The sequence below is a fragment of the Adiantum capillus-veneris genome, chromosome 23 (genome assembly GCF_014529385.1).
Source record: "Adiantum capillus-veneris isolate H3 chromosome 23, ASM1452938v2, whole genome shotgun sequence".
Taxonomy (NCBI): Eukaryota; Viridiplantae; Streptophyta; class Polypodiopsida; order Polypodiales; family Pteridaceae; genus Adiantum; species Adiantum capillus-veneris.
In genome coordinates, this window is record NC_140953.1 from 130,721,616 (window position 1) to 130,733,776 (window position 12,161).

At 44.7% G+C, this 12,161-nt stretch overlaps 1 protein-coding gene across 3 annotated transcripts in view; it reads left to right on the forward strand.

The window, feature by feature from the left end:
• UPL7 (ubiquitin-protein ligase 7) overlaps window positions 1-12,161 on the forward strand; it is a 106,341-nt gene that overhangs the window by 10,322 nt on the left and 83,858 nt on the right. For all 3 annotated transcript variants that reach the window (XR_015185985.1, XR_015185986.1, XM_086496945.1), the window contains exons 3-6: window positions 7,465-7,711; window positions 7,798-8,411; window positions 8,545-9,552; window positions 9,633-9,967. Coding sequence is in view for 1 of the 3 variants with exons in the window: in XM_086496945.1 (XP_086353071.1) it covers window positions 7,465-7,711; window positions 7,798-8,411; window positions 8,545-9,552; window positions 9,633-9,967 (2,204 nt within the window). In the remaining 2 variants the exon portion in view is untranslated. The remainder of the gene's footprint in view (window positions 1-7,464; window positions 7,712-7,797; window positions 8,412-8,544; window positions 9,553-9,632; window positions 9,968-12,161) is intronic.

The following is a 12,161-nucleotide window of genomic DNA, read 5'->3' on the forward strand; positions in this document are numbered from 1 at the left end:
ATGCAATAGAGATGTGTAGAGGGAGAGAGAAAGAGAGAGAAAAGAAGAGCGACACCCGATGGGGTCCCAACCAACCCTCTCAAGGCCCCCCCACACCGTTACCGATGTGGTATTTGCTTTAGATTGTGTAAATGGAATGTATACACAATGCAATACCTCAATGCAGACTCTACTGACTTGACGACGACAAATCACCACGGTAACTCCTCGGGAAGAGGCACCTTTGGGGCTGATTTGATGCACCTTGGATTCTTCTCGATGTGGGAATTGCAGATGACCACCACGGGTTGATTGCATTCCCGATGTGAGAAGTATGATGGGTTGAAAACGCAAATCTCGATGAGGCCGATGATGGACAGCAATGGAGCACTCGATGCCGGCGAGGGAATGGCCGAGGGGAGGCTCGATGGGCTGCCGAAGTACCGGACCGCAACAGGAAACTTGCGTAGGCAGTGTCAAGCCACTTTCCGGCGAGGGGAAGGGCTGAAAACTGAAAACGCTGGGGCTGATTTGCTGCAGAACTGAGCGCTAGGACTGGCTGCTGAAAACATTGCGGTCCCAAAACGTTGGTTGCTGTGCAGGGCTGAAAACCCAAGGGCTGAATTTTGAAAACGCTGGATCTGATTTTGTAACTAAGTCAGACTTTGTAAATAATTAATTTATTTACGAGAAAAGAATTATCTAATTAGTTGTGTGCACATCAGAATAGATTTAGTAGTTCTGGGGCCTCAGGTGCGCCCAAGTTTGGGCCAGTGCACCTCAGGGAGACCCTAGCAAAAAATACCCTGAAGCCCTAGCGATTGGGAAATTGGGTCTTCAATGAAGGGGTAGATAGTAGCCTCAGATTTCAGGCTCAGAAAATTACGCGCGCTAGTGCAAGCACAGGAATGAGAAGGGGTCCTTAGAATAATAACCGTAAGGCCTGATTATTTTACGGCCTTAGGATAAGTTAGTTAAAGTATTCTTAAATGATTTGCGCTGGACCAAATGGCCGGACAAGTACGAACAGGTAATGCCAGAGCAGTGTCGGTACGGCATTGCGCTGGGGAGCAGCTAACAATTTGATTGGTTGCATCTATGTGTGCAGTTGTGCACTTAATTGCACATTTCATTAACTAGCATAGGATTTTTAAAGTCAAAAGTTGAATGGTTTTTAAATTTTAAAGTAAGTGTGCCACTTGGCACACTTTCCCATGCTCAAAAAGGATGCCAAGTAGGAGCCAGCGCTGAAAAAAAAAAACTCCCACGCTGGAGAATTCTCTCCACGTCAGAAGAAGCAGCAAGCGGCCTCCCTCTCTTCTCCTACAGTGAGCACTCTGCTCAACAGAGAGAGGTACTCTCTCTCTCTCTCTCTCTCTCTCTCTCTCTCTCTCTCTCTCTCTCTCTCTCTCTCTTTGTCTCTGTACTTCGCACAGAGGACATTACAGAGAGATTTGAAATGCGCTGTATGCTGAATTTAGTCTAAATTTGGTAAATTAACAAGCAATTCTCTGATTTTCATCAAAAATCAGTAAAATCTATAAAAAATCTTTCAATTTTCAGCACTCCCATCTGTTAATTTACTGTTTTCAATTAAAAATCAGCAAAAGAGCGCTAATCCTCACCTGCAAACATGCTTACGAGAAAGAAAACAAGTAATTTCAGCAATCAATTACTAAAGATTACGCGAAATTGAGGTTCCCCGACTCGAACCGATCCATAGGTGTGCACACGTCCTTCGTGCAGCCAAGCCGGCTCTGATACCATGAAACGAACGCAGGGAGTGGATTTCCCGGCTACATGGACCACCTACAGACACACGTCGGAACCACCCGACCATAGCCAGCATCCGGCAGCTTCCCCGCGCTGGGGCCAGCGTCCAAGGACGTAGGCGTGCACCTGTAAGACCGAGCGTCCCATACCCCTCGAGGTGACCTTGCGCACTCCTAGTGTCACGGGCTAACCATTGGCACTCTGCCAGTGGGGGTCGATAACTGCAAATGGGTCTTGGCCTCCCTTTTATAATAATGGCCGGCCACACTGGCTGGGTTCACACTATGTCCGCCTGGATACTAGACGCCCATCCCGACGGCATCTGGGCTAGATCCCCTCTCCTATGAGCGGGACATAACACAGGTACTCACAGCTTTAATGGAAAGCTTGCCTTCTCCCTTGCTCTATGTAGCGCGACGATTTGCTCTCGTGCATCTCTCTCCCCCCTTTGCACATGTAGTAATGCCCCTCTAGTTGGGCTTCTCAGCTGACCATGTACAGTTATGGGGGTTTTATGCGCGTTTGCCAAGGCAAGTGCCTTCTGTACAAGACCCGGATTAGCTAGTTGGTAATCCTCTTTAGGGATGCACAGTTCTATCGATGCGAAAACGGAGAGTTTTCTCGCGTGAAAACTCGTCCGATTTGAAAGGAAACTGTCCCATTGCGTGCGGGAGCCTGTGAGACACGCGTAGATGTGTTTGCTCCGCCCAAAGTGATGCGAAACATAAAATTACAGCCTATTGTGTTTTCCTGTAGGTGTACTGTTTCGCACCTAAACGGCAAGATATCGCCACGGGAGCCTCGGGAAGGCCTTGGGTGCTTGTATAAAATAGTTTAGAGAGATTTCTCGCGAGGAATCTCGTCTAATTCAAGGGGCAAGTGACCCACAGGTGCGAGAGCTCAAGGGCTACCCAGAAAAGTGATCGGCACGCGAATTGGAGCGCAAAACAAAGAATTAGCTGGTTTTTGGTTTTGGCCAGTTTCGATGCCTACAAGTCCCAGGAGCTTCAGGGAAGCTAGGGAATCACTATAGAGGTGTTTTGGCGCAAATTGGAAGCCAAAAACAAAGATTTCAGTGTGCTGTAATTTCTCGTCAGGTTTTGCAAAGTGCTCTAAAGTGTGTGGAAAGCCAATGTTTACTTGGGATTTTGCCTGTCACAAACTGCTGACGTATCAAAGCCTTGAAGAATGGAGCTGGCCGAGGGGCCTAAACCCTAAGAAGAATAAGTAACAGAAGAAGAAGTCCTACCAGCTTATGGGGACCCCGTCCGATGGGGCCCCAAGTGACATAAAGGATTAAAATAAAGCAGGACCCGCACACACGTTACCAATCGATGACGTGGCAGTTTTCGGATTTTCCGCTGACAATGTTGACGTGGCAGTTGTTTGGAATTCTGTGATTTATGCTGGCGCTTTTTGGTATTGCTTTTGGACCAGAAGCTTTTGAGTTTGAAGGGTTTTCATGTAAACTGCTTTTCATAGGCCAAGGGCCTTTAAATATGTGCTAAGGGCTCATTCTATGGCATGCTTCCCGGAGAAGGTGCGGAGTCTGGAGTACCGGCTTGTAATTACTCAATATCGCATCTGAATTGCTGAAAATTTATGATTGTCAAAAGCAATGACACGATCATTCTGCATAGAAATGCCTCCTGATGCTCGATCAGAAGCATCTGTCATCACATCAAATGGTTAAGTTGGATTTCCTATAGCCAAGGCATGTTTTGTTGTCAATGCATGCTTCAAATCTTTGAATGGTTATTCAGCTTCGGAAGACCATTGAAGTTTGTTCAATTTTGTTAATGTCGTTAAAGAAGCAGCAACATTGTGTACTTGGTATGGTAAACATTGGCAAGTCCCAAAAAAGAACGCACAGCCGAAATAGTGAGAGGTAAAGGCCAATCCACAATGACTTGAATCTTCTTGAGATCCACAGCAATGCCGTTACCAAAACATGTGTATGCAAAACTTCAAAGAAAATCTACAAATGTTGTTTGTGATCTACCAAAGTTTTGTTGAAGATGAGAATATCATCGAGGTATACTATCGCAAGTTTGTCCAAGGGCAAAAAAATTCGTTCATCAAGGTCATAAAATTGGTTGGGGCATTAGTTAACCCAAAAGGTATCATGCCACAAATTGATGATGTGGCATGCCCAATTGGAAGGACCGGCCAAGAGGACAAGAGGAACTGAACCCAAAAGAACTAAAGAAGTTGCGGCCAAGGGGCCTAAAAAGAGGATTACGATTTTTGAAACCTAACCCTACCCAACTTGAAGAAATACCAAAAGGGGCGCCAAGGTTTGGGGCCAATACTCTCTAGGGTGGAATTCCGCCACTCCGTGTTGCGTGTCCTCTCTCTCTCTCTCTGTCAGTTTAGTTGTTATTGAAGTGCTAAAAGTCTGTTCAGTATGTTCTTTTCTAGTGGCACGTGGTGCCCGTCTTGTGACAGTGGTATCAGAGCATCAGGCGTGTGCTTTTATGAAAGCATACCGGTCCTACCAAAGAGCAGATCGCACTTCCAAAGTTCATTGGAAATTTGAGCTTCGTGCTCCAACCCCGGGCTTATTAGCCACTCCCACCCTTACTTCATCGCGCATCCGGCGCGCTCCCCTCTTCACTGCTCATGTCTTACAGGGCATAAGCCATAAAGATCACTTGCAAGAGAAGGATCCAAGATTTGTTTCGAGTCACTGTTTTTCTCAAAAGCAGTGCCATGCAGATGTTGATGTCTATAGCTACCAAGCAGCACACTCCAAGTACTTGGCAAGCTTTCAAGAAAATTTTTGCCCAAAGTTACATGGTTTTTGATATCTTCCTTCGGAGTGCAACTTCTGGCAGAGTGGGGTATCCTGAAATGCTTGCCATGGAGACCCTAGCAGATTATATCTTAAAACTTCTCGACATCTCTCAATTGATGTCTCTTCTCGAGCTGATAACCTTGGAGGCTCAGTGCAATTGTTATCTTGGGATTACCATTGCCGCCAAAGAAACACTGTCTGTCCAAGAGCTGATGGATCATGCTGTGCTCGGCTACGACGTTATAGAATGAACCTAACCCTAATTTTTGGTGCAGGTTTCAGGATGGAAAGTCAATCGACTTTTCGAGCTCGACAAGTGTTGAGATTGCTTTTCAAGTTTGAAATTTGTTTAAGAGCTTGTTTGGTGATCCTGTTTGGAATTTGTTTGGAATGGATGGTATCTGTTTTGAACCTGTCTTGGTGCCGATTTGAATAGTTTGACTCTGGTTTTAATACTGGTTTCAATGATTGGTGAACAGCTCATGGCTCGGACCTGGATGGTTATTTGCAGGGAGAGTGTTCATCGGCGGCTTTATGTTTCTATGTTGTAACATGCATATGTATGCATTTGTGTTGCATTTTGATGTGCCAACCATTGAATTTTCCTAATTGGATGAGATTGCCTGGATATGTAATTTTAGTGCATCAAGACACCCATGGAAGATCAGTGCGGTTTGGGTGTGATGGCTAATTTTACTACGCCGGAATATCAAGAGTTCTGATATGGGCGAAAGGAGAATCCAACTTCTTGATCGAAAGAGCCGAAAGGAGAAGTCCTTGATCAAAAGAGCCGAGAGGAGAAGCTAACTCCTTAACAAAAAGAACAAATTGATTGTCCCTCAGAATGCCCCTCGGAATGATGCTCGGAATTTTTTTAGCTAACTTGAGTTGTTTTGCAGATATGCTGTCATCTCGGACGATTACTCTCTTTCAAGAAGGGGAGATGTCACAAACTGCTGACGTGTCAAAGCCTTGAAGAATGGAGCCAACTTGCAGATGCCGGCCGAGGGGCCTAAACCCTAAAAAGAACAAGTAACAGAAGAAGTCCTACCAACTTATAGGGACCCCCTTGGAGGGGGCCCCAAGTGATATAAAGGACTAAAAATAAAGCAGGACCCGCACACATGCGTAGCAGCTGATGACGTGGCAGTTTTCGGATTTTCCGCTGACAGTGCTGACGTGGTAGATTCCGCAAAATGCGCTGACAATGCTTACGTGGCAGTTGGACGAAATTCCGTGATTTACACTGACAGCTTTTTGGCATTGCTTTTGGACCAGAAGCTTTTGAGTTTGAAGGCTTTTCATGTAAACTGTTTTTCATAGGCCAAGGGCCTTTAAATATGTGCCAAGGGCTCATTCTATGGTATGCTTCCTGGAGAAGGTGCAAAGTCTGGAGTACTGGCTTGTACTGTGTTGATGCAATATAAAGAAATACCGAAAGGGGTGCCAAGGTTTGGGGCCAATACTCTTTGGGGTGGAATTCCGCCACTCTGTGTCGCGTGTCCTCTCTCTCTCACTTCAGTTGTTATTAAAGTGCTAAAAGTCTGTTCAGTCTGTTCTTTTCTATTGGCACGTGATGCCCGTCTTGTGGCGTTGTCCGTGGAGACTTCTACTCTGGTTATGCTACCGAAATCGGGTTAGAGTAGAGGAATTTCAGCTTGATAAAAGTGGGACAGCTTGTAGAATTTTACAGGTTTTTCTTAAGTCTAATAAGAACAAAGAAATACCGAAAGGGGCGCTAGTCTTTGGGGCCAACTGGGTGTCGTTGTCTGCTTGGTAGCGCTCTTGCTACCAAGTCGTGAAATGTCTTGAAGTGTTGAATTCTAGTCACAGGCTTATTCGTGAAGTTCCTTTGTGTCGTAAAGTTAAAATAAAGATCGGGTGAAAGCCTACGTCTACCGACCTACGGGCCGGTTTCAGACCTAGCTTACCTTTTTGATCTTTTCTTGTGTTGTGTGACCTGTTGGTAGCCCCGCTAGCCTTTCTTGTCCACTGGCACCTCAATGTGAATCGTCGGAATTATCTGATGAACCATGAGCTGTTTCCCTTGCTTCGTCCGAACCCTCGGCAATTGATTCCCTTATTTCTTTGAAATCCTCTGATGAACTTTCATTCGGCTCCCTTGGTTCTCTCTCTTTCCTGGAAGACTCTTGCTTTGTTGAGGTGGACATTGGCTTGTGCGTAGGATAGGTCTATGAGCTGGCTTGCATACCAAAACCTTGCTAGGCATGTCCAATAAGTCTCTGAATAGAGTCAGACTTCGTCTATTCAGACTTCTGTTGGAGACAATACCGTCAAATCTCTTTTGGCAATCCACAAGGAAACCGCTCAATCTGGTCCTTCAAAGTGACCCTTTGAAACAAGGATAGAACACTTCCTAGGCTGTTCTAAGCCCTAGAAGTAAGAATTACAGCTTTTCCACATGCACTTAGGGTTAGATGTTCACGTGATAGTGTGTGTGTATGTGTGTGGTGTGGGTGTGGGTGTGGGTGTGGGAGCATATATTAGTACCTAGTTCTACACCCATTATTGGGCACTGACGTCGTTAGTGGGAATGTCGTAGTATTTATTCAATACTATGCATGATGGAGCTGATGGTTATTCTCGATAGAAATCGCATAAAGATAGACCAATCGCGATAGTCGTTGAGCTTCAGAGAGACTCCAAAGTTTGAGAGAATAAGAGATTGAGAAGAAGGGTTAAATGTAATAGTAGGCATAGAAATGAAAGCAATATCAGGATTCGTAATCAGTATTACTCATTTGACCACCAACCCTGGATCGAATTTAAGCAATGTTTTTGTTTTTGCTGAAATTGTATGTTAGTAATATAGCAGCTCTTAATGAAACAATAGAATGCTTGACCTGTTGTGCTTATTTTGGCTGCTCATGCAATAATGACATTTTTGGTGACAGCGTGTTTGGAGGGGTTATCATTCTGTTTGTGAGGCAGAAATTGCAATTCGTTCAGAATGGGATGCATATGTTGCCAAAGAGTGGCCTGTGTACCAATCAACTGCAACTGCGCAGACATTGACCGATTGTATACTACGACCGTTCCTGTTCTTCACTCGTCGTTACCATCAGAAGGAAAATGTTAGAGGTGATAGTGATCGGTTTGTGATTTGTTTCACAATACTGCTGCAAAGTATCAATATGGCAGGTTTGATTTCAAGTTTACCTTAGTTATATAAAAGATGGAATTAATTTTCTCCACCCTGATCATTTGACACTTGTTTTTTCATACAGACCCTCTTAAAAATTATTGTGGCCTGTCTACTGGATCTAAAGATCAACAAAGCACATGGAGATGCCAGGTGCACAGATTGTTGAGGTTAAGCTGTCTTGGGTTGGTTGAAGGCTCTGCCAGGCATCATTCTGATTTGCTAAAGCTTGCAAGCCTCTCAGTACGGATGCTTGTAGCGCTTACTGATTCCAATATGTGGATTTGTTTTCATAAAGAAGATGATAAAGCACATGTAAAGTTAGTGGTTTGTGAACTTTTAGAATGGACTGCAGAGGGGAATGGGAAAATTCCTCTCTATCCAGCAGTAGCTGTGTGCATTGAACAGATGTGTCCATTGAAACGTGAGGATGGTGATAGACCTGTACCACTGCAGAAAGAAAAGCTTTTGATTGTGGCTAGTGCTATTACTGTAGCCCTGAGACCCTTACAACAAACTCCTGTTGAAATGGATATAAATAGACTCGGTCAAAGATTATCATCAGCGAAAAGAAAGGCGTCAGAGGATTTTTGCTCATGCGTACTAACAATCCCTTATATTGTACAACGCCTTCCTGCAGCCATTTTACCTGCATTACAGCACCCTTCTGTCTTAAGTTTGTGCCTTGAAGCTTTTGAGGTATGCTAATCTGCTTATTTTGTCTGTCGCATTCTGTAGGGTATGTGTCGATCACTGTACCTCGTAAACCAGATCAGTCCTAGTCATCTTATTTTTTCTAAAACGGACTAACAGCAATTTCAGGGTGGCACAGACTTTGATTCCTCATTTGACAACGGCAGACATCTCTTATCACTATTTTAAAACGATAAGCCAGCAAGTGCTCTTAGTGCCTGATTATGTAAATACTTCACCATCAGCTGCAGCCTTGACCAATATTGTGGCCCTTTCAAAATGCCCTACAGTCAATGGTTCCACCAAGTTTGTGGATGCTCTATCTATTGATGCATATCTAAAAGCAGTATGCTCTTTGTTGGATCAGTCACTGTCCTGGCTAAAGAGCTTACAAACCGATTCTGCAGAAAATGAGCAAGATGACATCCATGATTGTCTTGTCCACAAGACACGATATTGCAAATGTGAGAAAAGTCCTGAAGCTCTTTTTCAAGCTGATGCAAGACTGCAAATGTTAAAGGATCTTGAACCTCTTTGTCAACTGTGGCATTTGAGGCAGCTTCTCGATCAGAGCTGTGGGAAATGCAATTCAGAAGCTGATCATATTAATTTGAAATCAGACACCATCACGGCTACCTTGAAGCTTTCTGATATAGCAATGTTATACTTAAAGGTTTCAACAGTATTCAAGTCGCTGCATGAAGAGCGAATTCCTTGTCCAGTTTTGAATTTGCTGGCTTTTGCGCCAGGTTTCCTTTGTCAACTATGGGGGTGGCTGGATGATGTCCTTGGTTTGTCGCAGTGCTGTAATGAAAAGGCAAATTACAAGACAGCTGAAACAAAAGAGACAGGCACGCATTTAGACAGATTGGTTCCTCAGAAAGATGAGAGAATGAGTGGCAGTTTGAGTTCTAGGTGGGCTTCTGCTGTGTCAAAAATAAAGGGAAAGGGATCTTGTTCAGAGGCAATGGACTCTAACATCAAAGCTATTGAGGAAGACAGAAATGCCAACATATGGAACATTGAGAGAATGAGAAGTGGTCCAATGGGTATCCCTAAAGAGGCCTTGCGTGTCCTCACACTTTTTTGTGCGGCCTATGGCCATTTACTGATGATACTTGACGATGAGGAGTTCTATGAACGCCAGGTATGACTTGTGTTTTGTTGTCCTTTTATCCATATCTGGAGCAAGTCTATTCTTCAGGCTCAATTTACTTGGTTAAACAGGTGCCGTTCACACTAAAGCAACAAAGGGTCATTGCAGCTTCTTTGAACACATTGGTGTATAATGGACTTCTGTCTGCTTCAAAACAAAAGTCTTTACCTTTGTTGGATGTGACTATCAAATGTTTGAACTCTTTGTATGGGAGGGATTGCAGGCGAAGTTTTTGTTTTGTAAACCTATGGCTTGCACCTGCTTTTGTAAACCGCCCTCCTATTCCAGCTGCAGCAAGAGCGCATGAGGTTGCATTGGCATCAATCAGAACGAGAGATTATTCACAAGCACCAGCTATTGGATATGTGCTTGCATTGATTCCTCACGTCATTCCTTTTGAAGAAAGGCATCTCTCTCTCTCTCTCTCTCTCTCTCTCTCTCTCTCTCTCTCTCTCTCTCTCTCTCCCCCCAATTGTATGAGCATTTTGAGTTCTCCAGATTGTTATTGAGTTATTGCTCTTGGCTCTCTCTCTCTTGTAACTAATTGGTCTCATAGGTCATTTTGGCCTTTTGAAGACGTTAATATAACATTTCATTTCATTTCATTTCTCTCTCTGCTGCCCTGCTCCACTCGCTCCCACTGCCCTGCTCTCTCTCTCTCTCTCTCTCTCTCTCTCTCTCTCTCTCTCTCTCTCTCTCTCTGCTGCCTCGCGCTCTCCCCCCTCTGCAGCCCAGCTCCGTTGCGCCCCCCCCCCCCCCCCCCCCCCGGCACGTAGAGAGAGAAAGTTGAGAGTATTCAAGCGTAGAGAGAGAAAGCTGAGAATTTCCAAGCGTAGAGAGAAAAAATAGAGAGAGAAATTTGTACGTGTAGAGAGAAAAATATAAAAAAATTCCCCCGCTTTCACTTCCCCATTTTATCCTCTTCTTCACTTCATTCTACCTCTCTCCCTCTCCTTTTGCGGCCTTCAATCATGAGGAAACAAAATGGCAAGGATGACCCTATGGAGGATGCCATTCAAAAATGCAAAGAAGAAATGAAGGAGTCCATCAACAAGATTAATCGCCACCTCCTAGGTGCTATTAAGGCACTCGACGGGCGCGTATCGGCACAGGAAAGCACGATACATACACTTGAGGATCGTGTGAAGGCCCAAGATGAGGAAAAATCGTACTACTCAAGAAAGAGCTTGCAGAGGTATGATCGCAAAACGTCCTCGAAGAAGGAGAGCTTCAGCCCTCAGTAATCGAAGAGCTTACGATTAAAGAACAAGTGCGGGCCGTCAAAGAAGGTGAGGAGCAACAAAAAGAAATGACAACTTCGTGGGTAGATGTCATCACAAAGACCCAACAAAAGGTGGAAGAGGCCGAGAAATGGATCGAGATTGTCAAGAAAGGAAAGGGCAAGGAAATAACCACCACTTCCACACCAACCATCATTAACCTTACACTAGAAGAGGAGCAAAGGAGACGTGTGCGGGCCTTACACGTGAGGATATGTGGCCTCAAAGACCAAGATAATGTGGATTGAAAGGTGAAAGAACTCATGACTCTGGTGGGGGTTACCGAGCATACGCATACGAGGGCTTGGAGAGTGGGCAATAAGAAAAGTGGGAGCAATGGGGAAACCTCGAAGGAAAGGGCATGCGAAGGACTTCTTGACGAAGAGATCGACTCTAAAAAAGACAAGCATCTTTCTTGGAGATGACATCACCCTCTCGCAGATTGCTCATATGCAAGCGGTAATGCCGGAAATTAGAGCAGCAAGAGAGAAAGGGAAGATTGCTTTTTACAGGGATGGAAGGGTGGTGATACCGGAGCAACGCTCTGCATGACGGTGCGAGATCTATGGGACCACACTAAAGATAGCAGCCTGGAATTGTAATGGGTCACTCCATCTTGATGTAGGTGACTTTGAGGATAGTTTCACTGGGAGAGACATCATTTTCTATTCTGAGACGCATCAAGCCCTTGGGCAATCCATGCCATAGGTGAGCGGATATAGATGGGAGATAGCATGCAAACAGGAGACCAGATTGGAGCATCGAGGACGGGGCTCAGGGGGAGTGGCAGTTTTATTCAAGGAGGAGTTGCAGCCATTGATATATATAGCGCGTAAGGATGAGCAGGCTAGATACATGCGGGTGAGGCTAAGGGCAGAGACAGGCAGATACCTCTACATTGCTATTTGTTACTTTCCTCCTAGTATGTCAATATATGCATCACCTAGAGAACAATCCCCCTTTGCTATTTTGGATAATGACATATGGTTCCTCCTAGTATGTCAGTATATGCATCACCTAGAGGACAATCCCCCTTTGCTATTTTGGATAATGACATATAAGAGTTTTCCAAGGATGGTGACATTGTCATACTAGGGGACTTCAATGCTAGGACTGCTCATCACTAGACATTATTTTATGATACTTCCGAGGAGATGCTTAGGGAGTTGGATGTTACAGAGATGGGCCTATCCAGACTATCACAAGATGAGAAGTACACTGAGTATGGCAGATACTTGATAGATATGGGAACTGCACATAGATTGGCCATTTTGAATAGCCCACAAAGATTTTCGACAGGTGGAGGTTTTACATGCTTTC